General features: G+C 44.3%; 1 protein-coding gene across 2 annotated transcripts in view; it reads right to left on the reverse strand.

The window, feature by feature from the left end:
• Positions 1 to 27,894, reverse strand: part of Pcsk5 (proprotein convertase subtilisin/kexin type 5) — a 416,016-nt gene that overhangs the window by 111,579 nt on the left and 276,543 nt on the right. Inside the window, exon 21 of one of the 2 annotated variants that reach the window (XM_013155069.3) lies at positions 22,714 to 25,347. The exons of the other annotated variant lie outside the window; for it this stretch is intronic. Coding sequence (XP_013010523.1) covers positions 25,232 to 25,347 — 116 coding nt within the window. The 3' untranslated portion in view covers positions 22,714 to 25,231. Of the gene's footprint in view, positions 1 to 22,713; positions 25,348 to 27,894 lie in introns of those variants that run through there. 2 annotated transcript variants of the gene reach the window in all.

Raw genomic sequence — 27,894 nt, forward strand, 5'->3', positions numbered from 1 at the left:
AAGGTTGTACATGAGTCTTTGAGGGGGGCAGGGACAAATGCTATAGTTCTAATGTAATATAATGTTGATAGACTTAATGCTGATCCCTAAGGATTGTTAAATCTGTGTTATAATGTTCACGTTACACATGTCTTTGTGTCTGAAGACCAATGTAAAGAAATGCATCTTAGTGGGAGATGCAAGCTGGCAGTGGGGGTAGTGCTGAGCAGGGCATCAGCTGAAGTGAAGTCATCCAGGGGGAGCAGTGCTTCTGTGCCACCATGGAGAACAGAGTTATCAGGCCTTACAGAATGGGCCATTCGATTTCTGATCTCTTTGACGTGATGAAGGAAGGTGAGTAGTCCATAGAGCCTTCCTGACGCTTTTGAGCTAGACAAATGTGCCACAAGGCAGAGGTGAATGCCCTGTCACAGTCATTTTCTTGGCCCTGGGACAAAATTTCCAATGCTTATAACTTGAGGGAAAAGAGGTTTATTTTGGATCATGGTTTCAGTACCTGACTGACTGGCTCCAAGGCAGGAACAGAAAGTCAGAGAGGAATGGTAGAGGAAAAGGCACTCAATCTATGGCAGCCAGGAAGCACAGAGAGGAGAGGAGGTAGGGACAGGGACACCTTTCCAGGTCACACCTCCGGTGGCCACCTCCAAATAGGTTTTATCTCCTAACAACACATTTAGCTACAGAACTCATCAGGGGGTGGATCCACTGGTGAGTATAGAGCCCCCACAATCCACTCACCTTCTACACACATGAGAACGGGGGGGGGGGGCTTTTTAAAGATCTAAATCATAACCTGGCCCAAGTCCTTCCCATGGAGCTTACTAAGATCAAAATATTTCCTGCTATCATGTTAGTCCTGAAACCCACAGGCGAGCCTTGCTGTCATGCACTTCCATTTCTGTGATCACTCAAAGACTCTCCCTAACAGCTGTTGTAACTTGAACTGAAACCCCTTCCAGGTAGGGTTGTGACAGCCTTCCCCACTCAGCTGCCCTGTGGGGAGAAACATCATCAGTGCACTGACCTTCTCTTTCTCTGTACAAAACCGAGAAAGTGCTCACTTCATCTTTTCTCTCCTGTGCTCCCACAGCTTTTGCTTATGTCTTGCCTTCATGTGCTCAATATTCCAGCATCATCTCTGGTTCAGGGAAAAGAGAAGCCCTTGAAAAGAGGAAAAGTTGAGTTCCAAGTCCTAGGGCTCTTGCTGCACAGCAGCTGCTTCCCGCTCTGGTAATTGACAGTTTATTCTTTTTTGAATTGTCATTAGCACTGTGCATCCATTGGCTGTGGGTGCTACCTTCTAGGAGATCTGCTGGTTCATTCAGTGACAAGTCTGTAGGAACCACTGCACCCAGGAGACCATAGCGTCTTGGCCACTGGGGGAGCACTGCATTAGTCAGGCTGCCATATGTTTTATTGGGAGTGACTGATTTGTTTTTCAAACAGCCCAAGTGTGTGCATAAAGAAGGGAACCCTAGTTTGCCCAGTACCCGTATTGTGTCTGCGTAGCAGGAAGCACTGTTTTGGGTAATTGCACAAAATTTGGAGTCATCCTGACCTGGGGTTGATTTTTGGCTTCCTGCTCTGGCTGTATGAAATTAATCAAGTACATATTTCCCTGACATTCCTTTTCTGTAAAGTGTGGATAATAATCTCTCATAAGATGTGGTGGAATTCAGAAGAGAAAACAGAATAAAGCATCTTGCACAATCAATGAGGCAAAATTTTAGTTATGATTATCGGATGTTTCAATTGTGTTTTATCATGAAGTCTCTAAAAAATGTAGGATAGTTAGGAACTATCAGCTTCATTTGGTCAAATAAAGAGTACAGGCATCTGAATATTAACTTTCTGAATATCATTCGAACCCTGATCAAATTGGGTTCCACATTGTGTTTTCCTACCACCCCTGAGTGGATTTGAAGAACAGATTGGCTGTATATGTGGGTGGTAATGAGGCATCTAAAATTAATGACCCTGTAGACCAAGAACAATGACCTCTCAAAACAACTGAGTTGCAAAATGCAACCTACGCAAGTTAGTTTTTATTATTAGCAACTCCTTGGAGCAGCCTTCTTGTCCCCAGTGAAACCGGCTCCTCTTTAAGTTTGCTGTGGAAAATGCTAGAGCTGTGGGTGTGCTTTCCCCAGATCCTGAAGTCCAAGTCTGTCTAAAATGGGTGCATCTCTATTAGATGGAGCTTCTTCCTAGCACAGTTTCGCCAAATCAGGCTCAGAACTTGGGATTCTTGGTCCCAATATAGGGCATTCATGGCTCTTAGGTAATCTATTTCTATAAGTGAATGGGCAGGGGTGGGATTTGCTTTCTTAATTGACAGGTAGGAGGACAAATTAGTTGGTTTCCTCTCTCAGTGAGGGTGGAACACATAACCAGCTGAACACCAAAGTGACAACAGTGGTGTGAGCACATGTGTGTATTGTTTGTAGGCAGAGGTAGGAATGGGGAAGGTGGCATTGTGAGGTTGGAGACTCAACATCCCTAGGTGTCAGAGAGAATCTCAGGTGTTCCCCAATGTCCTTCCATGTTGTTATGGTTTATACCTGCATGTCCCCCCTGCCAAAGCCTCATACTCTCATAGGTGAGGCTTTGGGGAGGTGATTGGATCATGAGCGTGTGTTGCTGGATTAGGGTGTGTGATGCTGGATTAGCACTGATTGGTTTATCATAGTGCTGGGTGAGGGTGATGGATTTTCTAAAGAGGGAAGACCTACTCTGAGTGTGGGTAGCTCCAGCCAGTATAGCCTTGCAGTATGGATGGAATAAAAGAGGCAGTGTGAAGAAGACTCACTGATTCCTTCCTACCATGCCACAGACTGTTCCTCTTCTGCCAAGTCCCTCTGCCATGCTGCTCTTCCTGGGAGCCAGCCCACTATGGGAGTTTGTAAAACCTCTACAAACTGTGAGCTGAAATAATCCTTTCCCTCCTTCAACATGCAGGTATCAAGTATTTTGTCCTAGCAAGAAGAAAGTACCTGAGACCACATGGTTTGCATCTTATCAGAACTTTAGACTGTCTAGAACCTGATATCTGAGACTAGAACTTGTTGGAGCCTCACTATGAAGATAATGCCATGCTCCCTTTCAAAATGCCTTTTATTTGCTCTAGGTGTTTCTGTGGCCATGTTCTGTTACCTCCTCAGTCAGAGTAATGCCTTCCTTTGAGAGGCGGGAGATGGATTGTCCTTCTGCTTAGAGACAGATGTCTTACATGTGAATCCCATCCTTGCCTTGGCTAGCTGTGTAAACTTGCACAATTTATGTAAACTCTCTACGTAAACTCGTACAATTTATGTAATCTCTCTGAGTTTCAATCACCTCACCTATAAATGAAGTGATCACAGCTGCTGTCCTAGTTACTTGTTGCTGAGACAAAACAACTAATGTCCAAAGTTAAGGGAGGAAAGATTTATTTGGCTCACAGTTTGTAGAGAGTTCAGTTCATACTTGGCTGACTCCAAGTCAGGGGGGCATAGCAGACTGTCATCACAGAGGAGAAACAATTTATTGTGGGCATAAAGTAGCAAATCAAGAAAGGAAAAAAAAATCACCCTCCTCCTGTCCCTTATATTGTATCTAGACTACCAGGATTAAGGTGGTGTCAAAGCAACCCGTAGACTGATTTAGTAATCACTCACCCTTAATCCTGCATCCTTAATCCTAGCTTTGCACAATAAATCAATCACACATTCTAGATTCTGCCACTTCTGAAAAAGCCCCACCTATGACTGCATGAAGCTTTGTGGGGAAGGCATCTAAACATGAGCAGTGACAGCTGCTTCACAAAGAGGTCAGCAGGATTAAATCAGTTAACACATCAAATATGCATTGAAGACTATTAGCACACTAGTAAGTCCTCAGCAAATATTCCCTATTACTATTCACCATGGAACAAGGTCCCCGGGATAAGCAGCATGAGAATGCAAAGACCTTCGAAAGAATTCAAATCTCAACCTGCTTCTTATTGTCTGATGACAGTAATGATCCTTTCTTTAATTTCATAGAATAATATCAATTGCCCCAAAGTTATAATTTCTGTTCATTTTGTGTGTAGTATCAGGTAATGCTTTTTTATTCTACTATGGTTGATTCAGAAGTACCTGGGTAAATTAAAATATCTAAAAAACACTTATTCTTCAAAGCTGTTCAGTGAAGAATGGATTCTAATTTTATTAATGTCTTGCAACTCAACAGGCTTGGTCTTGTTAGATTAGCACCAAAGTTCTGGTTAAGAACGTAACAACTCTCTGTGTTTTCCCCTCAACCTAAATGTTCAATTCTAGTACCACTAACTTGCTAATATACTGTGTACCCTAACCCATTTTATGCTAGCAAGGCAAGTCAGCCACTCTTCTATTGGAGGAACATGGAAAGCTTGTTAGCTATTCCACATTTCTTTCTTGCCCTGAAGAAAAATCTTTTAGGAATAAAAGGAAATTGTGATTTTGATCTTCATTCAGCCCCTAATCCAGTGGTCAGGAATTGCTTATGAGCTAATTTGTACAAACTTGATATAAACCCAAGGAATTATTTCTTAGACATTAATATCATAAGAGGATTCTTGATTCATCAAAACATTTCAGAGTGATGTAGCTCAATGTGCTCTTACTCTTTGATCTCTTCCCTTGATGCTTTGATATCTCCTTTAAGTATTCTACATGCATCGTAGCACGCCATATGTGCTATAGAGACCCTCGTTCTACCAGTGAAACTGTCAGCTCTCCCTCCCTCCACCAGGTGGACCTTTTCCAGCCCAAGCTTACAAAGGCATGGTGGCAAACGGGTGGAGGAGAATCCTGCAAAAGTATCTCTGTGTCATCAGAACAAAAGCAAAGCAAAGCAAAACAAAACATAGTTCTAGGAAGTCCACATGAGTTTCTAAAACAATCCAGATCATTTGATAGAAGGGGTAACTGGCTGGAAGGTAAGCAAGTTGGTATTTGAGGTACGTTTGCATTTGCACTTTTCTCCCTTAGGTCTGAGCTCTACCTTCTCACCAGGCTCACCAGTCAGACCCTCTGAGGCACACACTTTCTGGAACTGGACACATAGCAGTGGCCTTCAGGGTAATTAGTCTGAGTCTCATTTTGAGGGGTGCTGGGCTTTAAAAGCTCAGTCTGAGATTTATATCTGCAGCCATCAGGCAGTGAGTCAGGACTGAGTGTCCTGAGCAGAGGTAGCTTGCTGCTCCTTGGAAACTCGGTCCTTGATCCACCCCTCAGGCAGCGCTGAGTCAGGCCCTCCTCCTCTTCCCAAACTGCTTACGGCTGATGTCTGACCTGCTTTGACTCCATATTGCTTTCAAAGCTGACCTTGATATTCATCATAAGTAGATTTTATACGGTGTGGTGTCCTGGGCCCCAAACTCTCCTGGAGAGGTCAATTCCTGTGCACTCTTCATGGCGGGGCAAATGATGCGTGGACAGACCATGAAAGAGTCGCCTGTGCACTCAGGGAATTTAAACTATCCTTGACTTATGCAACCCTCAAGTGTAATTTAGGCTGTAATTTTCTAAAGTTGACTTTTCAAGAGGCCAATATTTTCTGTGGACTCAAAACAACCTAGTTTTCGCAGTAGCATTAGTGATAGAGGTAAGAACTGGGTGGTCAAAACAGCAGTGACTGTGTTGTTGTCGGGGTATAAATCCAGGTCTTGGGTCAAAGATAAGGACTCGTTTCTGTGACAAGCTTTTTTAGTCATTTTTCACCTTAAATTCTCAGGGCCAGCTTAGGGAGAGGAGCACTGCTTTCATTTTAAACACAAGGAAAAAAAATTAAAGAAAACTGAGGAAATTTAAAGAAAATTAACTCAAGTCCAAGATCACTGAATTAGTAATAAAAATATCTACCGCTTATTTGGTGATTGTTAAATGCTGAGAATTTCCCTGAGTGCCTCACACATATTAATTTACATGACCCTTATACTAACATCTCTACTGGGAGGAGGAAGCCATGTTCCACTTCATTCTCATCTTTCTGTTGATAAAATTGAGCGAATGAGACACTGGCTTATCAATGTCACACATCTATTGACAGCAGGGACTTGAACCGAGGAGGACAGAGGTCAAACTCTCTTCCTTTAACTAGGATTTTACTATAACTCTGTTTTCCGTGCAGTAGTAGAGATGGGATTTTATCTTCTGATGTACTAGAAATTCAAATAATTGGTTGCTTACATGTGGGAGGGAGAGAGAGAAAAAGGGAGAGGGAGAGAGCGAGGGAGAATTGGCATAGGAAGAGAAAACACTCTGTCCTAGACTCCTCAATCACATAACACCTACTTGCTTGTCTACTATTTTCTGGGGACATTTGGGAAGAAGCCTCTGTGTCTACCTTTTCTGGAATAGACAGAGTCAGTTCACCTTAAATACTAAGGACAAAAGCCAGAGCAGAATCCGTTGTCCAAAATCAAAGGGTTCCTCAGAGCAGCTGGTTCTGATCGCCCTGTTCCCTGAGGACATGGCCATTTCTTCTTCAGTTTTGAATCTCAGTGGCCTCATTGCATGCGGGGAAGATTGTTCTTAGATTATTTTGTGTGGTTTGGTAGGAATTCAATCAAATTTGTTTGTTGAACTGAAACAAGTTTGCCTTGGGTCTGCGAAGATCGATGTGATTACATGGTCAGGAGGGAAAATGCAGAACATTTCAGGGGACAGAACCAGGGAAGCACAGAATGGAAGACTGCAGTAAACATGAGGCTGCTGGAGACAGACAAATGATGCAGTTGCCTGGGGCAGAAACTGAGTCTGGGGTAACTGAGCTAGGATGAAGGATGTAGCCAGACACTAGGATTGCACCCAGAAGTGTCTCCATGGGTGTGTCTAGTCCAAAGACAGCCTTGGAGACTTGGGAAGAAATGAAGTCTACCATGGATAACACTGGTAGAAGACTCCCTGGATGAAGTGAAAGAATCTAGAAGGCCAAATAGGAGATGGCTACAGTAAACTAAGACTGAGGGAATGGAGCTGCTGTCAACTGAAACGGTAAGGACAGGTGATTCCTGGGTAACGGGGATCTCAGGAAGCAATGGGTCAAATCTCATCTTCTCTGTCCATCCCCATGCTCACAGCCCAGGCATCGGGCACAGGAACGTTGGTGATTTCTAGTCCAGTGTCTGCACAAACACTGAACACCTCCTCTTCCATGTTCGGGAAAACCTGACTGTCAGAAATGTCTTTGTAACAGGCCAAAATCAGTCTCCTAGAAAATGTCATACACTGTCATTTCCAAAGAAACAGTTGCTCTGAGGAGACCGTACGGTGCTTCTGTGAGTGCTTAAAAGTGAGGAGATTGGAATCCAACACTTTGAACAAACCCTAACCCCCTGGAGTCTCAGCTCCTTCCATGGCAATGGGAATGGTACACATCCTGCCTAATTCTCCTTTCTATTTGGAGGATCAAATGATAATCTGTTAGGGACCACAAATTATAGAGCGAGTCCACAAATTATAGAAGATGCCAAAGCCTGTCCTTGTCCCGCTTTTTTGGACCAGATGGAATGTGGAAACTCCTCCTCACTGTCTTCTGGTCACCACTGGAAGCCCTAGGGCTAATGACCGCTGTGCACTTGGAGGACAAGATAAGAGCTGCTGAAGAGGCGGAACCTGGGGAGCTACAGTTCTTGCCTCTCTTGTCCTCGTCCTTGCATGTTTTGACCTTCCCAGCCCACCACAGTCACCATCAGTCCCAGAAACATTGCCTTTCACCCGCTGCCCTTGACTCAGATGCAATGAGATTGGATGCTGTGTGGCCTTTTGTCCCCCGAAAACAGCTGGTCACCCCAGGTCCTGCTGCCCCTCTCTTGTCACTTGCTCTTTTTTTCCCACTGAATGCTTAACTAACTCCAGGAAGGAGGTTGGGGACCCACCCCAGGGGTCGCTGATTACTGGCACCATGGAAGAGTCTCTAATAATATACTTTGTGATGATGCCTTGAGATCTTTAAAATGCTACCCGAAGGAGCAGTAGATGAGATTATTAATGCTCCACAGGGAAAACAGGACAAAGTACAGTGGTGGAGAAACATAGGTCCATATTTTGACCCTGCCAGCTTCCAGTTGTGTGCTTTTTGGGTCTTTAATGAACTTCTCTAACTCTTCCATCGGTAGCTACAAAGTAGAATGCTAACTTTCTGTTCCTGGGACCAAAATACCTGACATAAACAATTTATGTAAAAGAACAGTTTATTCTGGGGCATCATTTTAGAATTCTGGTCCTGTGCTACTGGGCCCTCTGGATTTGGGCCTCAGGCTGCACAGTGCACCATAGTGGAAGCTCACAGTGGACGAGGGCTGGCCCCCTGATGGTGATTAGGAAGGAGAGGAGGACAGGGAGAAGCAGTCAGGTCCCAAACCCAGCTCCCTTTCATTAGACCCCATCTCTTCATGGTTCCATTTAGTTCTAATAGTGCTGCAGGTCCATGATAAGCCTTTAACATATGGACCGTTGAGGACATTTAAGGCCTGAACTGCAGCACAGCCCTACCTCAGAAAGCTCCCAATGCTAAATTTGATAGAGATTTAAAAGCACAGGGGATGTCTGGTGTATAATACGTGGCAAACGCCGTTACTATTATTGTTGTTGGATGGTGATGGTCTGCATACAGGAGATGAATGCAGGAGGAACCAAGTCCACACACCTGGACTTGAGTGACCCTGCTGGTGTTTTGGACCTGCGCCACTCCTGACATAGCTTACTTCACTTACCCTCGTGCTACAGGCAGGATTTGGACAGTGGCTGTGTTGGGGGCCTGTTCCACACCAGGCAGCTATGTTCTCTCCCTGACATACATATAACAAGAGTTGATGGAGTGAAATGTAGCGCAGACGTTCACAGCTCGTTCTGCCCAGGGCCACGCCATAAACAATTGGAAAATCAACTCCACGTTGCCAGATAAAGTGTCATGTTCAGATGCCAAAATGGTGAAAGAAATGTCATCACCTACGCATTCCTGTGCAGGGGCCGTCCTGTCCTTGGCCAGCTTCACCATTTGGCATGGAAAACCACACATCTGTAGACACTCAAAGCAAAACCCACACATACAGAAGGTAAATTGCCGCACAGGGCTGTTGTCACAGTGGTTTGAGCTGCTTGGAGTCTGCAGCTAGTCCAAAAGGTGCTCTCAAGGGCAACTGTTGTTTTTAGTGAATGAGTCTTAGCAAAAGATGAACCGGTATGAGCAGGTTAAAGCACTGTGCTAGCACACAGAGCTCGCAGTGAGGTGTGTCCTGCTACTGGCCCAGCTAGGTACCTTGTAAGGTGAGAGTGTGAGTTCCCTCTTTTACAGTAAGAAGACAGTGAGCTTTGCAAACTCTGCATGTATAATAATGCAACTCAGTTGTGCTGTTGCTTCTGCTGACTACCAGGCAAGTTCACCTTTGTGCATAGAAATCCCATGTTGTGAAAAAAGAAGCAAATAATTTAAATTTACAGCTTGCCCCAAGTCGCACAATTTGTTCAGTTCTCCATATCAAAATATTTTGAGGGGGTAAAGAATCACTCATGTGGAGAGAAATAAAGGCAAAACCATACCCAACGAACCGTAGAGGCCTTGGTCTCTATTGAGTGGTGAAGGGCTTGATACCAGAGGGATGTTGATAGTGACTTTCAAGCAATTCAAGCCAACTTTTAGTTTTATCCTGGGATTCCATCTGCTCCTCCAACTATATATATTTTCTGTGAAATAATGGTTCCTAAACACCTGCTCAGTCAAATCTTCTCATGCAGATCTTTCCCTCGAGTTCAGTCATCCTCCGCCTATTGCTCACTGAGCTCTTCACCTGGATGTTTTAAGATCTCCAGCAGCATGGTCACTAAGGTTCCATGCAGCCCTCTCCTCCTGCCTGTACTTCCTGTCTAGATGAGCACGGCCACCACCAGCCAGCCAGAGGAGCCGGCCCAGAAAAGCTGCTCTCAGTCCCTGCTTCTCTGTATTGAGTCCCTCATGACCAATGTCATTTGTCTCCCAAGCATCTCCACATTTCACGGGCTTGTGACCACCTCCAGCACTGCCTCTCGGCTTCCAGCCCATCTCTCCTGTCTCATACGATGGGTTTATCTTCCTGATGGCCCCTTGTACTCGTGCAACCTCCTTCTTGCTCAGTTCAGTCTTGTCTGCAGCCAAATGGCCTTTCTCAGTGCAGGTCTAGTCTCCCATCGCCTTCCTGAATAAAATCTTCCAGCGCTGCTGACTCCATAGAGTAAAGCTCTGAGGAGGGACATTCAGGGCCTTTAAAATTTTGTCTTCACCTCAGTTTCTATCCTCATACCTTGCTTTTCTCCTTGAAAACAAAAGCAGACTCCTCGGGTGCTTGTACACATCTTTTAACCTCACCACGTTGGCGACCAACTCCGGGGGACAGTAATCCAATGGCTCTTGTCTGAGGCTTTGCTTAGCGCTTCAGAATGCCACTTTGCCAGGCACACACCACAGCCAGAAGAGTGAGGGAACTAAATCCCTGATAAGAAGAGTTCAGTATCCGAAGACCTTGTGTTCCGCACCATTTTCCAGTGTTTCCCCACTGCACAGAGCTTCAGCCATCTGCTGCAGTAGCTGGTTTGATAATTACCTCTCCCTGGCCACCTTCTCGGCCCTATCTTGCTAACATGCCCCACTGCTGGCATTTTCCTTTCCTCTCCCAAACAAACCTCTTGCACTTGACTTGGTCTCATTGGCAGAGTGCGGGAAGCCAAATGAGATGTATCTGCATGTTCCAAGAGACCTCCAGGCCCCTACACCTGTCCTGCATTCTCCCACTTAAAGTATCTATTTGTGCTCAGGCATTTCTCTTTTTTTCTGAGAAAAATTCTACTTATTTTTTATAATTCCAGTTAGCTTCCTCTATGAAGCCTATTCTTAATCTTTCCTACTAGGTCCTCATGCCGCTGATCGGATTCCTCTTGCGCTCGATAGTACTTTGCTTGTATTTTGATTTATCCCACACCTCAAAGGGCAGTTCTGCACATTTGTGTCTCCTCACTGGGGTTGATTGCTCTCTGTGGGCAGAAAAACATCCTACTATATCCAGCAGTAGAGCACTACTTGCCATGTGATAAAGTGAAGAAAACATTTTGGTGAGTCGACATGTTAAGAGTTAGGAATCCAAAAATAGGTTTCCTAATATCTGAAAACTCCATGAAAAAATATTAAATCACTCAACATACAATTATTGAGGACTTACTATGTGCCAGGCACTATTCCAGGTAATTGGTGTATAACAGTAGGCAAAACACGGTTGTTTTCCATTGTAGCGCTTCCATGAAAATGCAAGAGCTATTTAGTAAGCAACAAACACAGGATTAGGAAAGTTTGTATGCTTAGCAGCTACCAAGTGCCATGGATGTAAAAGTTGAGTAGGGCAAGCAGAGCAGGGAGTACTAGAGAGGGATAATTATGGGAATGCAGTTTACGAGTGGACTATAAAGGGTTTGGGAATCCACATCAGTGGGATCAAGAAGAGGCTGTGTGCATTTTGTTGGATTTGCTCTGAAAGTTAATTGAGAAGATTAATCACAACATGCAGAACAGTGATCTTGCTTCTAGCAGACTAGACATTTGTGACTTCAGATCAGCTCTCCTCAGACCAGGCCTGAAAAGTCTTTGGTTAAAAATGAATGCTTTCATAAACATGCGGTCCCTAAGCAAATTGTCTGCTATGAATTCAATTTTTAATGCAAACTATCTTTCCAACCCAGATGTTCACTGCCAGTTTATCAAAGTTCATGGGAGAGACTGCGATTAGTTGGCAAAGGTGTATTACAGTGTTAAATTTCAGAATGTAAAGGGATGAAACAGCCCAGGCTTATGCACTCAGGAAAGCAGACATTTCCAACTGTTACTTTTCTCATTACTGGGACAAAATACCTAACACCTGCAAGTTAAAAGAGGACAGGTTTATTTTTAAGTCACATACTGTAGAGGGTTCAGTCTGCAGTTAGCTAGTTCTGGGGCAGGGCAGCATGGCAGAGGGGCAGTACAGAGGAGAAACAGTCCATGGCAGGGCAGGCAGGAGGCAACAGGCGGTAAGCCTCCCTTTCCCTTTTATCTCATCCAGGTTACAGACCTACTGGATGTTGCCACCCACACCCAGGATGGGCCTTCCAATGATCCACACCCAGGACCATGCTAAACCAATCAATGGACAAATTTAGTTATCACACACCCTTAATCTATATTCACACATCTTAGATCCACTTCCAAGAAGCCCTACTTAAGAGGGCATGCTTTATCCTGGGGTGTTGTGTATTTTGTCTCATCAATAATAAAAATAACTAATGCACAGAACTTCAGATGGAAATGATGGCTAAGTATAAGGGTGGGGGATCTAAGAACAAAGCTCTGAAAATATAAATTATAGAGTGTTGGGAGCCGCGGCCGAGCCCGGTCGCCTTACTTGGCGGACGTGAGGCCTGTAGGAAAGAGCAAAGCCTGAGCTAGATTACCCCTCCCATCGAGTGTGCTAAGATGGCGCTTATCTCCTGCTTCCTGCTTGGTAAACAACCCGCCCTGTAAGATCTCCTGCTTCCTGCTTGGTAAACAACCCGCCCTGTAAGATCTCCTGCTTCCTGCTTGGTAAACAACCCGCCCTGTAAGATCTCCTGCTTCACAACCCGCCCTGTAAGATAGTCTGCCTAGCAACAACTGATGTTAGCCAATCAGCCCGCATCGCGCGCTTTGAACTGATTGGCCACTGTAACCCTATAAAAGTGAGTGCCTCTCCCGCCACGAAAAAAAGAAGCAAAAGAAGCAGAAGAAGCACGCAAGGAGCCGCGGAGAGCGGACCGGTAGAGGCTTCGGGACAGACTGTAGGGAGAAGCACGCAAGGAGCCGCGGAGAGCGGACCGGTAGAGGCTTCGGGACAGACTGTAGGGAGAAGCACGCAAGGAGCCGCGGGGAGCGGACCAACAGAGGCTTCGGCCGGGAGGATTCCCGGGGCAGGCTGTACGGAGAAGGAAAATAAAAGAAAAGGTTGTCCACTGCCAGACTTTGTTGTGTGTCCTTCCTGCCGGCCGGGAGTGACACCGACAATAGAGGTCTCAATGAGGAAGAAAGGCAAGAGGAATTTAAAAAAACAACCCTTCACAGAGACTTCTGTAAAAGTCTGGTATTTGAGTATTGGTAAGGAGGCCAGAGCTTTCAGGATTTTTTTGTAAGGAGCTGCCAATCACTGCATGAGAAGGGCTGTTGAGAGAGACGCTTTCAGCTTTTTGGTGGCTCCATAGGGCACACGCTATGATCTAAACTCCCTTCCATGGCACTCAGGGCCACTGCCATCAGTCCCTCCCATGCCATTCGTGCAGTTCCCTCTGTGCACCCTGCACACTCACATCCAAGGCAGCAATAGGGAGACTCCTGGCATCTTTAGGATGCCCCAGGCTGTCCTGTGCCTTGTCCCTTTTGGGCCTGTCATTTCAACTGTTTCCTTCAGTTTTTATCTTCTGTGCAGGGGACTGAAGACCTGCTGTGGTGCACCCCCACAGAGCACCTATAGGGCATTTCCACCTCAGTTTGTTTTCACGGCACATGTTCACACCTCTGGGCATTTCACTTGCCCTGGTTTCCTGTCTCTACTGCAGTACAAAACTCAGAAATGTACAGATAAGTTGTAGTTCTCATTATGGTGTCTCCCCTATGCCTACCACATGGCAAGTGGCTAATAAAAGGAAAGTGAGGAAATAGATGTAACCGAGTTAAGGTAAGACAAGCACGAAATAGTGTAACAGGAGTACAGTTCAAAGCAAAAGAGGTGAAATCAAAATGGACACTGCTGAAATCCAGAAGATTTTGAGTAAGTGCTTTGAAAACCTAAACTCCAACGATTTGGACAATCCAGAAGAAATGCATAGATTCTTAGACACATATGAATTACCAAAATTGAACCAAGAATATATAAAAATCTCAAATAATCTAATAACACCAGGAAATTGAAACAGTAATAAGAAACTTATCAACTAAGAGAAGTCTAGAACCCAATAGATTTACTGTTGAATTCTATAAGAACTTCAGGGCAGGTCCAATACCAACACTCCTCAATGTCGTTAAAAAGAATCCTCAAAACTAATACTAGAATTTCCTTTTGCCCCAGCTTGCCCTTCTGGGTATCTTCCTGAATTATTAAGGTATCATATTATAGTGATACTACATATAGACCCATGTTTAAGGCAGCTCAACTCATAACAGCTAAATCTTGAAGTAGCCCATGTGTCCACCAACAGATGAATGAACAAAGACAGTAGAATAACTACTCTGCCGTGGAGATGGATGAGCTTGGATCATTTGTAGGGAGATGGAGGCACCTCGAGACTGCAATGCTGTGAAGTAAATCAGATACATAAGCTCAAAATTCCCATAGTTTCTCTTACATGAGTTTCTCTTACAAAGCATGAATAATTAAAGCGCACAATACAAGATAGATAATAGGAAGCAGGGAAATTGATCTTTTGCAAAAGGGAAGAGGAACTAGAAATGGAGGTAGGGGGAAAGAGAGGCGAAGTGGATTAAAACAGGATTAAGACGTGTTATACATTTACACCCACTCCCACGATGAGTACAACCGTTACATACTGCAAACATGTAACAATAAACATTTAAAAATTAATAAAAGTGAAAACTATGGTTTTCATTATGTTAAGTCTCATTGTTTGAGTGAAATCAATAAAAGTTAAAATTTTGTTTCTATAAAACAAACAAGTTGTAGTATTGCTTTTATCTCACATATTTACTGCAGTTCCATGTAGTAGTAGGTTTGAAAAGCCTCCATTGCTGAATAAAATAAAAATTTGAAATCTAAACAAACAAACTGAAACCCAAACAAAAGCAAAAAGCCTGAGACTACAAAAGGAAGAGAACGCTGCACCTGTTGATTTTCCTTCAGTGAAGCCACAGCTTTTAGGTACCTGCGTGTTGCTGAACTCTGGGTGCCAGGTTGGGTGCTAGACTAGTGTCCTGGCCACTGCGGGACAGTGAGCCTGGACCACAGTGACCAGAAGCCCAGGGACCATGCATCACAGAACCGGCGAGGACCACACCAGGGGCCAAAGGAGAGACTCAGGCTCCGTGTCCAGCGGTCTCATGGAGGACGCCCTGGCTGATTAGATGACCTTGCCAGGGCAACCGAGCACCTCTGCCTCACAGGAGGACAGCAGGCTGCACTGCTGTATGCTGGACACACGGAGAGAAGCTCTGTGCCTGATCTCAAAGGAACGGTTGGACTGTGCTTGGCTGCTGAATTCCCCAGTGCACGTCCTTTGAGGATATGATTTGTGCAGTGCGGCTCTTTGGAAATCAAAAGTAGGCATCTCCAACTCAGGAGCGACATGCCCCCCCAGCAGTATGTCTGACACTGTGCTGTGCCCCCGGCTCAGCCTGGGCACTGGGAGAACTCTGTATTCTGACTGAGTGGTTTTAGTCATATTTATTTCCTGTTGTCACCGTCCCAAGTCAGCATAAATAGTGAGGCTAGGGGAGCGGACCCTTGATTATTTCACAGTCCTGTGTGGGTCAGAAGCCTGGGCACCAGGCAGCTCAGCGGCTTCTCTGGCCCAGGTTTGTCAATGTAGGAATAAAGTTGCTGGCAGGTGGAGGTCTTTCCAGGGCGGTTCTGAGTGTGAATCTGCTCCAGGTTCCTTCCTGTCCTTGGAAGAATTCGGGCTGGTCCCTGTTTCCTCGAGACCTCTGGCAGTGGGTTGTTCTCAGTTCCTGGAGCTGCCCACACTTCCTTGCTCCCATCCCCACTCTGGGCATCTTCAAATCCACCATTGAGGATCAACAACTTCTCTTGCCCGACTCTCTCCCATCTTCCCTTGAGTTCCAGGCCTCTTCTTTTACCACAGCTCTCTGATTGACTTTGATTTTGAATTCTCCTGGAAAACCCAGACTGACCGCCCTACCTCACAGATGACTATTATTGACCTAATCACCAAGGGGCCGTGTTTACGGGTCTGCAGGGACACTCACCAATGTCCAACTCCCTGTGCTCCTGCTGCTTCGCATGTGAGCAAGGGCCTAGCAGTGATGGCGAACCTTTTAGAGCTTTTGGTGGTAAGAAACAGTGGCTGTGGCATGCGTGCCATAGGTTCACCACTACCATCTGAAGAGTTAGCTATGCTTAAGCCTAAGGTGTTGTGTGAGAGAAACTCGCATGAAGTCTTCTGCTACTCTTTTACAGGGAATGGAAATTAGATTGGAGGGTTCACAGGGTGACCATGAAGGTGGGAGAACACTGGGTTGTAGACAGGTGGAAGGCGACATTGGGGTTACATAGAACCAAGACTGTAGTTTGTCTCCGTGCTTTATCTTATCATTTATTCCACTTCACTATTCACTCACAGGATTTTCATCTATTGATTGAAGATTTGTTAATCCATGAGACATTTTGTAGGTTCATGAGACAGAGGTGTCTGCTGGCTTTCCTCACCTTCATACCTTGTAGTGAGAATTGCATGAACCAAACAAATATTCCTACAAATAATAATTGACAAAAAGGAAGTAGAGGTTTCTATGAAAGCCCTTAGTAGAGAGAGCTAATTTTGTCTGTAAGGATTAGCAAATGAAATGGCATCTAATTGGAGCTCAGCTCATGCATAGTAGCCAGGGACAGATATGAGGGGAGGAGGGCGTAAATGGGGCGATACCACGATACCACTTGTGGGGAAGCTCAAAGGTGCAAGGCAGAGTAGAATTGGGGATGTCTGTGAGATGGGAAAGTAGAGACTAGGGCGGAGCATGTCTAAGACCCTGAGTTTAGAATTCCAGCTTTACCCAAGGCAATGCAGAGCCACGGTGTATATGTGTGTGTGTGTGTGTGTGTGTGTGTGTGTGTGTGGTCCCTGGTTGAGCCTGGAACTATTACAGAGCTCTGTGGCTGTGGTGAAGAACGGAAAAGGGGGTGGCTGCAGACACGTGGGTGCATGGAGTAAGGCTCCAGTGGCCAGGTGTGGGGACTAATGCAGGGTGGCCTGCTCTCGGACAGGGGCCATCGAGGTGAAAAACAGAATGCAGATGAGGTAGGTCATCGAGGCAGAACTATTTGGACTTGGTGATGGCTCAGATGTCGGAGTGTGAGAGAAGTCTGTGAAAGTGGTTCTGATTTCTGCTGTATCTGTCACTCTTTTTACCGTGTGAATCAATTACAAATGACATTCCTGCACATAATGAGAGGTGTCTGTTTTCCTGATAGTTTAACTGTTATTTTATTATAACCATTATGCATGAGGGGGTTGCAGAATTATGCTCAGTGCTGCCTGCACAGAATTGTACTCGAATGCTCGGTATTCTGATGTTGCTTCCTATTCCCAGTGGTGACCATTTTCTCTTTTCCTGTTTTCCTCATTTGGCCCGGGCTACTGCATGCAACCAGTGGCCTCCTGATAACAAAAAGCCACACACAGAGACAGGGGGACTGACACCATTTCTTTTTTGCAGTCACAACCTCATTTTTCTTAAGTCTGCTCACAAGACCCAATGGACGTTGCCCATGGTGACTCTGACACTGATCACTGTGTGGACGTGGTGTGTTCTGGGGTGGGCACTGTTGTACTCACAAGAGACAGCACGGACCCCGGGCTGTCAACATCCTCTAACATGGAAACCTGATGCAGACCCTGTGGTCTTGCATTTCTCTTGCTGCAGGCTCTGATAACAGATCTTCCACCTGCCGCTGTTCCTTATCTCCAGGGATTACTGGCAAATAATCCCTGTAAAGTATATAGCTCTGCACTAGAAATGATCTGTGTGTAGGAATTTTTATGATATTTCTTGCGATTATGGAAAAGGGGTACTAGCGCCCCACACTGTTTCCTGTTGCTTTTCTCTGGTGATGACAGTACAGAGGGCAAGGGACCTTGGGGAAAAGCACCTGCCAAGCAGGGCCCAAACAGGCCTTGCCTGATTTACTGCTCTGGCCAAGGCCGTCACAGCGGGAGGAGATGCCCTCCTCACGTGAGCACGTCTGCAGCTGGCTCTGCTTGGTCCTCCTGTCAATCAGCTGCCTTGAGGTGGCCATCCATCCTTTGTGGACTGAAGCAAGGACAGCTGCCTCAGCATTCTGAGTGAATGAGCACTTCCTAAATACGCTGGCGAGAGGCCACGAGCTGACTAGAGGGGGTCTGGGGGTGTGTCACTCAGCCTCTCTTAACAAGGGCCAGTGACTGGTGACAAGTTGACCCATGGTCTTTTTTTCTTTCCTTCCTCTGCACATCCCACCTCTCCCCATTGGGGCTGCCATGTGATCTCTCTCTCTCTCTCTCTGTCTTTTTGTATTTTTGAGGCAGGGTCTCGCTCTGTAGTTCAGGCTGGGCTTAAACTTGCTATGTACCCTAGGCTGGCCTTCAACTCATGAGGATCCTCCTGCCTCAGCTTCACCATGCCTGGCATATGGTCTTCTTTAAATGGTTCTGTGCCTTTGTACGGGTTCTCTTGAGGGTCCTTCTTAAGTATCCTAATCTTTGCTTTTCAAACTCTGGTTTATCCTTCAAGACTCAGGTCAAATGTCACTGATGTCTTTTTGTATATTCATTCCATAAATATTTATTAAACAAACTGTGCTAGATATATGAGACATAACTGGGAACAAGACAGACAAAACCCAGGTCTTATGGAGCAGGTTGTTAAGAAACACATAAACGAGACCAGCATGTCCCATGGTGCCAAGTGCGAGGGACAGATACAAACAGAGGAACAGGCACGGGGAGTGGTGGAGGCCCCCCTTTCTGAGGAAGTTATTTTATTTTACCAAGATCTGTAGGATGCGAAGCCAGGAGGGAGATGAAGGCATCTATCCAGAGGTACAGTTATGGAGAGCGCACAAGTCGGGTGCTAAGGTAGCCGTATACTTTGGAAGTACAGTTAATGGTACCTTGTGGAAAAATTGGATTTGGGATAGAAAAGGAGCCCTGAGAAACTAGGTGAATGTGCTGTACTTACTCCACAACAGTGACAGCTACTGAGAGGGGAGAGAGATGGTGGCAGTGGTGGGTGGAAGTTGGGGTACAGAGCTACCTTCAGATTCATCAGCATATAAATGGTGCTGTGGTTCAGCTGTGGCTTGCTCCTTTGGGTTCCGGTAGGGGATGCTTGGTCCCCAGTCTGGTTGGTAATGTCCAGAGATAGAACTGTTAACAGGGGGTCAATGGGGACATTGCCCTTGTAAGAGTCATGATGGGAGATAGCCATGATGGACTTTCAGCTTCCAAAACGATGAGTGAAATAAACCTCTTGTTTTATACAGTATCTGACCTCAGATGTTTTGCTAGTACAATGGAAAATGGACTCATACAGATGGTAGTTAAAACAATGGGGCCCAGCAAGTTCTCCTTAGTAGGTACAGAAAGCAAAGAGAAGGGGATTCATGTGTTGCTTTCCTGATAAACTACCCTCATCCTTCCACTTCTGCGTCTTCCCTAGCTACCACCCTTTCGTTGTAATCTATCTCTCTCTCTGGAGACAGGATCTCACTATGTAGCCCAGGCTGGCCTTGAACTTGCAGCAATCCTCCTCCCTCAGCCTCCTGAGTGCTGGGATTATAGGTGTGCACCACCACGCCCAGCTTGTAAACTTCTCTTTCTTTTGTAAGGCTACATTAAGATTCTCACAGATCCCAGATACTCCAACCTCTGTGATTTCCATGATACCAAATATATTAAAATTCACCTTCATTCTACATTATGTGATTCTTTAAGAATGGAGTTACAATCGACTAGTGTGAATATTTCTTATATTTAATTGATAGCATTTGATCCTGACCTTTAGTTTTATTTGTACACCTCAGAGCAAACTCTATTTGTATTGTTTCATATTGTTTTGGGGTGCCCTTTGCAAGGCAAAGGACCTCAGCACTTCGTCAATGAGATCAGCTTATTTCTCTGGACTCTCAATATTTTATACTCATTTATTTACACAACCTTATATTATAGACATATGTTTTCTGTTTGTTTTCTCCTCTTGTACAAAAGCTAGAAGTGGACAAGAATCTCAGAGCTTGGGGTATGGCAGGAACATACAATAACATTTATTTGCAAAAGCAGTTAATTTGAGCTCCTAAGGAGACTGTTACGGTATGCTGTCTACCTTTGCTCAGGAAAATGGTCTTATTCTTTGCAACCTGTGTGATGGGACTCAACTTTTCCTGGCACTCTTAAAAAAGCAGGAGTGTATGCACAAGGCTGAGGTGGTAAGTTGGGAGTCCCAGCCACGCCTCCTGCTAGCTGTGCATCCTGCATCAGAAAATTATTCCCTCTAGCCTGATTTTTCTGTGGATCCAATTAACAAGACCATTTTTCATTCAAAAATCCTAACATACCATATTCTTAAAATACTATAGGTTTTTCTAAATGAAAAAAAATTATGATCTTATAATTCAGGCTTCAGTGAACATTTCTGGAATTTTTTAGAAAGAGCGATGCAAAAATGCCTTTTATTGCCTAACACCTGACCTGAAAACAGAAACAAAAACAATCCCATCCAAACAATGGCTCTTTACATAGGAGATCTTGCAAGAAAATAACAGCAGAAATCACACAATCCAACCATCCTTCCAAGTCTCTTGGAGGCAGGGAAGAGAGTGGCTCCTATCCTGGGTCACATCCTGGCCCTGAGATTCAGCAATGGTGGCTAACTGCAGTCCTTCTGCTGAAGAACTGAGCCTGAGATGGGGCGACACCTCCAGTGATGAAAGGGGGCATGGTTGTGCGGATTACGCCAGTCATTAGCTGCCATGCAGCTCCAATGAGCCACAGGGAAATTCAGAGCCTCTTGGCTATTGCCTGCTAAGGAGGTCAAAAGGTTCTAAAGTACTTTGCTGAGAACTTCGGAGTTTATGGGTTGGAAGCAAAAATAACACTTGGGAATGGATACAGACGAGAGGAGAATGGCAGATTTATGCTGCCAACTACACATACTGAAGTTTAGGACCCAGGGCTCAGCTTGGGACAGCTGAGGCCCGGCTGAAGCTGGCCCCTGTCCTCCTCTGCCATTCTGTGTTAGTGGATGGCAACAGGAAGCACGGAATGGGCCAGAACCTAACTAAAAACTGCTTCCAAGATACCATTTCCCTTTCTAACGCCACTGTCTGCCATTGCTTTCTTTGTGTGAGGCTGAGTAACATAAGAACCGGGAAGAATGCACATTTGTTTTGTATCCCATCAGTGTGACATTCTTTCTATGGCAAGGGATAAGATATTCTGTATCTCCATTCTCAGATGTGCCCAAAGTGCTGACCACTGGTGGGGAAACTTTTATTAGTCACTGAAACAAGCATTTTGCCTTCTCTCTGAGTGCTGTGTAAGTTTCTCGAATAGAAGGGTAGATTGTTGCATGGAAATTAATGTGTGGCATGCGATGTGCGTCATGATAAGCCTGCGATACTGCATGGTAAGGAAATCCGGCCAATCTGCAGAGGAAGACTGATTAGCAAGGTCTCCCCTGGAGGTGAGAGTCGAGGATGATGTACCATCAGTCTTCCACAGTGTAAAAACATGGACTTTTTTCCCTTGACTGACCTATGAAATCTGTCCCTTTAGGAACAGACTACTTAGACTGACACCATGGAAGCATCTGGCTGCCCTGAACACCTCTCAGACTGTAAGTTCTCTGGTAATGGGCCAATTCCAGTTCCACAAGTTTCAGGAAATTTTCCCTGACCAGTCTGATTAAAAGGAATCGCTGCCTGTTTTGAACTTGGCAATTTTATATCCACATGTGTGAGAAGTGTAATTCACTTTCTGTGATGTTACAGTTAAATGTTGTTACAGAGTCTGAATATGCTAGCTCAATTGATTTCAGGCCTATGGGTGTTAGTTTTCTTGTGTGTAATAAAGAATAACATATTGCCTCTACCCCAGAGTTTATCTGAGAGTCTAGAGGATTTATTTATATCAGCAGGGTATAGAGTACATTCTCGTACTGTGTGACACCAAGTAGGGAGTCAATAAAATGAACTCCCTCCATCCCTCTCCTGGGACTTTGTACCTACAGCCTCTTTCTTCTATCAGTGTGTATCCCTAGGTCTTGCAACCGAGTCAGGGCTCAATTTATTGCTGCTTACGATGATTTTGACTTCTCCTCCCAAAAGGCAAAGTGTGGAAACTTCTGGGTCAGTGACTGCATCTCAAGCGGAGCTCACACAGATCTAAATTTCATTGCTTCTTTTTCTTTCTGCTAACCATCCAGTCACACACCGCAGCATGTCCTGCAGATTTCTTTTAGAAAAAATCATCTGCTAGGCATGTGGGGATACAGCCCCTGTCAACGTCACACAGAATGCACAAAATGGAACAAAGCCATCTTTCCCTTTAACAGCCCTTAAACTCCTCACCTCTTTGCCTCCAGCCCTTGGTTTCCACCCCTTCGCATGCACACTGGTGGAGAAAGGGGTGGCCTGAAGACCCAGCACCGGGACCAGCATCTGTGCAATGTGCTAGGATCTGCGGTGCCAAGCTCTCCTAGACTCTTTATCACCTGCTTTCTAAAAATGGGATTTAACGTGCATTCATGGAAAATCTCACGCTTTCCTTTCTTACACTGCTGCTTCTTTCTCCCTATTAACTCCCACCTCCGTTCACCGTCTTCTTTCTAATTTTATTTGGATGTTTCCTTCATCCCCACCCCGTATTTAGGATTTGGCTGCGGTGTGGAAACAGAGGAGTTTCTCATAACCTTACCCTTTCAGAAATGTTTATGCATGGCTATGAACAGATCAAATAAACAGGAACTCAGGTTAATTTAATAGAAAAAATAAAATATGGAATAACATTGATTTTGGCCAGTATCAATTACAACCATTCTACTATATTTTACAAAGAAACAACTGAACATTTTACACATGTACAGTATTTTTTCAATAAAGTGGATCTGAATTTAACAATGGGTCACTTTTCATTAGTGAATTAAAAATAAAAAGACAAAAGAGAACAGTAGAGGACTTTTGTCTCTAGAACGTTAGAGCATTTGCCACGTCTCGGAACTTTGTACTATTACATATATCTCATTATGAATATATATATTTATACATAATATATAACATTAACTTAAACTTTCAAAGCATTATGTTCTAGTTAATCATGTTATGTAGATAAATGAGGCAGTAACACACTAGTAGTGACACCAGTATTTATACGACATGCCCCTACCAGGCCAATGGGAAACACAACACACAATGGATTTGGTTGTTATGTTGATGGTTACTGGTCTAAGAACATACATCATTTTTCTTTCATATCATAGTGACCTTGTGCCTCAAATATTATGGGCTGGATCAACTAGCTGGATTCTTTTGCAGGCAATCTCATTTTGCCATCTACTGTACTTGAGTTTGCTTTAGGCTGTTTATGTTTTTCCATTTAAAAGACAGGGCCTTAAGTGGAAAGACTGCATTCCACACCTAGGGTTAACTTTGGTTCTTTATGTCAAAAGGGCCTGCAGTGTTATCAGGAGGAGAGTTTAGCAAAATCAGTAGGTTCTCTAGTTATGTATGAATCAGTAAGTGACTCAGTAGCATTACAATATGATTAAGCGGGTCATTAGAATATTACTTATTAGTCATTTGCCTTGGGTTGCAGGAATGATGTCTAGGAATACTTCCAAGCAGGCTTTTTCTTAGCTTGCTACTTGAATGAAGACCTTAGCATTCATTTCCCTGCTCCTTCCTTGGAGCATCTATATTGAAGTCATTCCTTTTCTCATCTTAGAATTAAAGCTCTCGAAAGCTTGAAGCCTGCAAGACGGCTGGTCACTCCCAAAGGAAAGGAGGTCACTGTACAGCTTTGATATGAAAAGTGAAGAAACTTTACTACCAGCCTACTCTCCTCTACACAGGGAAACTATAAAAAGATCCAGCAGGTTCATTTATGAATCAAAACAGTCCTCATAATTCAGTCTACTAGATTCCAGGAAATGTTTATGGAGTCACAGAAAAGTAGTGAAGAAATCTGCAAGAAACAAAAACCAAAACCCCAAAACAGAAAACCCCAGATAATCTCCATGATGCTCACTGGACAGGTGTGTACGAGTATGGCCTTGGTAGAGAGGAGAGAAGAATGAGAAAATACAGGACTGGGAGGGTACAATCATGCCACCCATATTCAATTTCCAGTTTTATTTTCATAAAATGACAAGATGAAAAAAAAAAACTTCTAATAAGCACCATTGAAAAACACTGCCTGGCCAACATGAGCATGAGCATAAATATTACTTAAATAAATTCAATTTCTTCAAAAATACAGGACCTCTTAGAAACATTCTACTTCAGGAAGAAATTTCCTGCATCATATCCAAAATGCTTCCCACCATGACAATGGAACTTCTGATGGCCTTTAAAAAAGCAATGTTGTGGGGTTAATGGCTACATAGCACCAAGAGATTGTGCAGGGTCTACCACGGCAGCACTCTGGATTTTGGGGAGCGGGGTCAGTCCCAGCTCCTTTATGAACCTCTGTATTCTTTCCACTGCTAATTTGACGCTGCAGAACATTTTGTGTCAAATCACCTAAGCGAGGATGGAAAAAACAGTAAGAGAAGCCAGTAGCAGCAAGTGTATCTGATGAAACCAGTGGAGCAGACTTATCAGGCAAAAACCAGTACAAAATGCATAAAGGAAATCACGTGTGGAAAAGTGTCAACGTCTGACCATGGAATACTAAGACAAATGGCCCTGAACACAACGCTGCAGGCTGCTATTAACGCCCTCCGGTTCAGTTTCCTATCATTTCCCCATGGTGAGCTCAAGCATGAAAAACGACTGATGCAAGAGCTTTCGGTTTTATTTTGGTCTAGATACGGTCCTGTGATGTTTTGCAAAAAACATTTTTAGGCATCTTGAAGAGGAAACATGCAAGTAAATGCAAAAGAAATAAAAAAAAAAAAAAAAAAAAAGAACCTACGAACCTAGGGCAGGAAATCAAATCATTACTTTAACGTCGAATTTTGGCATCAAATACTTTGGTTATACAATGCTGTCTCTGTGGTTCTGGCTGTTTAGCACTAAACACCCAGTTATAAAAGGTAGGCTTGTTGTAGGTTTATTTTTTTTTTTCCATTTAAGTTCTGACAAAACAGTTCACCATCTCCCTGCACAAACTTGAGAGAGAGAGAAAAAAAGATAGCAAGAAAGAGGGAGGTGGCTTGCTTTTTTTTTTTTTTTGGCTTTTTTTTTTTTTTTTTTCGTTTAATAATGTGGAATAATCTATAAGTCTACAGGAACAAATAAATCTCGGATGGCTGCTCAGCCTTGGAATGTACATGTTTTGCAGCACAGTTGTTGAAGGACCTTCCGCTGGCACAGATTATTCTTTTTCACAAGCATACAGAAGCCTCCTTCGGCCCAGGACTCTTCCGTTGCTTTTCCAGAAGTCAGCAAGAGAGAGGGGAGCGGATGTCGGGAGCGCGGTGCGCGCACACGGAAGGAGGTTTTGATTGGTCAGAGAGGCAGATTGGGGGGTTGGAGGGTTGGAGCAGATCGGGAGCAGTCAACAAGGAGGAAATTTGGTCCACCCAAAGTGATTTCAGTCAACAGCAGTTTTTCAAGCAGAGATATTGCAGTCCAACGGGAAATGTGATTGGTATCCATTTGTGAAAGGAAAAAAAAAAAAATAAAAAGATTGAAAAAAGAATAAGTTAGAGATCAACCATAACACAAGCAAGGAATTTTTCTTTTCAGAATTCCCTGGAGCAGAAAATATACAGTCATGTGTACCATATTTCGTGAACTCCAAGACATAGGATTTAAAGATGTGCCACTATTTTAAGTATTGCAAACAAAATATTGTTTCTTATTGAATTGTGACTCATTGATTATTTTATATTTATAAAAATGTATTTGTTAAATGACACTGTTTTGCTTCTGTGCTCATGCAATAGTCCTTTCTAGGAATATTGAAAAAGTTTAGCTTTTGAAGCTCTTTTGAGCTGCTGTTAAATGGCATACAAGAAGTTGTGCCTAAGTCTCACATCTAGGTAATGACACTCAGGTCCTAGCCACCTGTTGGTCAAAGCAGTGGTACCTGCTGTGAATCCAGGACTCATCTGACTTTATGATGTCCAAAAGAAAAAAAAAGGGCATGTCTTAGAGTCATGGAAATATGGTAGCTGAGAGGCAGCAAACAGTCCATCCTTAAAGGCGGTTGCCCTGTGATCTGAAAACCTGGCGAGCCAGCAGTGACCTCATTCTTTAACTGCAAACGGATCACCATACACTTTTGCCCACAGTCCTGACATTGCTCTCTTACCAATGTGCCATTTGGTACAACTCATCCGTGCTCATCACGGTGGAGCAAAAGTAGTTAAAACATCACAAACCCTGAGTTGTCTGGCTCCAAGCACTCAAGATGAAAACTTCAAGTTCCTGTGGCCACCCTGTGCAGTCACTTAAAAGTCTCCCTGCGGTTCCTGGTAATTGACTTATGAAAAGTTCTGGTGGTATTTTCAGGTACAAGAACACTATGCTTCTAAGTAAAGGTAAGGGGGTACTTTATAGTAACTGAAAGGTGATACTCACCTGTCCCTGGAGTGACATCAATTCGGGCATCTCACCCCAGGAGGGTAGAATGAAACATAGCCCTGCCCTCAAAACCCTGAGAATAGAGTGGGAGCAGACCCAGCCCAAGGCGGCAGAGTGTGGTCCTGCAGGAGCACCCGAGGTGCTCGTGCTGGAGACTGTGTGGGATGCTCCATCTGAACCCTGCACGCCACTGGTTCCTAAGGCCCTTCTGAGACTCCTAGCATGGGTGTGTGGAGTCTGTGCAAGGTCGGGCTCACTGTCTGCCACGCCTTGTGCAGATGAGGGGAACAGGCATGGGAAGTTCATAACCTGCCGGGTCCTGAGCCTGGATACGGAGCCTGCCTCCCACTGTCTGCACTGTGCTCTGGGAACCACAGTACGGTTCTGCCTCCCTTCCCACTTCCGCAAGAGGAAACAGTCAAAAGAAGGGAAAGAAAACCCTAAAACAGTGATTCTGTTACTAAGTCTGTTTCAAGTGCCTGCTTTCTACTTCTGTAACTATTCAATGTCTTTCTACCTCTCTGAGATGTGATTTCTGCACAAAGCACTGGCATTTTTTAGGGGGAAGACATAAGGGAAGGGCAGAATTCACTCCTGGGGAAGTGATTAGAGAGGACCCCGGGCATGTGTCACACTGCCAGGGAACCAGGCAACACAGGCTGCTAAGGAAGGCTGCACTGGGCACCTATGGGGAACTTGTTAAACTACCCACTCAGACAGCACCTCAGGACAATGCAGCTGGACTCTGTGGGAAGAAGTGGGGCCTCAGCACCTTGTCTGAGAGTTTTTGGTGCAAAGAAAAGAAAAACGGACCAACACTTAGAAGCTTTAAGTTCTATACTTTGTTCTGCCACTTCTACCGTCACATCCTGGGGATTTTTGTTCCCTGTGAGATCAGAGTATTAATTCCTAATTTTGAGCCCTTCACAAAAGATTCAGATGTTGTTTGATTATGACTAATATATCAAAATTGCAAAAAATATGAATCACAAGAAAGTAGAATATACTATACAATCATCACATGATTGGATTTTATGCTGATACTAAAAATGAAGTTTTCTAAGATGTGGTAAAAACACAGGACAGGAGATGCTGTTTGTATATGATGTTTAGGGCCAAAAGCAGAATATAAAACTTTTTATATATGGTATTTTAATGATCTGGTAAAAAGTACACATGGAAAAGAATTTTAAAGAAATATATCAAAAATTAACCAGAAAAGCCTACACACTCTATGATTTCAGCCACGTGACACTTTGCAAAGGGGAAACCTGTGGAGACAGCTGTAGTGATTTCTAGGGGTTGGGGGCAGAAGGACGAAGCAAAGTACAGAGGGTTTCAGGGCAGTGAACTGTTTTGTGTGACACGGTAAAGCTGGGCACAGGGCA

This window comes from Cavia porcellus, unplaced genomic scaffold (assembly GCF_034190915.1).
Source record: "Cavia porcellus strain 051 isolate PalLab524CR breed Dunkin Hartley unplaced genomic scaffold, mCavPor4.1 scaffold_1, whole genome shotgun sequence".
NCBI classification, from domain to species: Eukaryota; Metazoa; Chordata; class Mammalia; order Rodentia; family Caviidae; genus Cavia; species Cavia porcellus.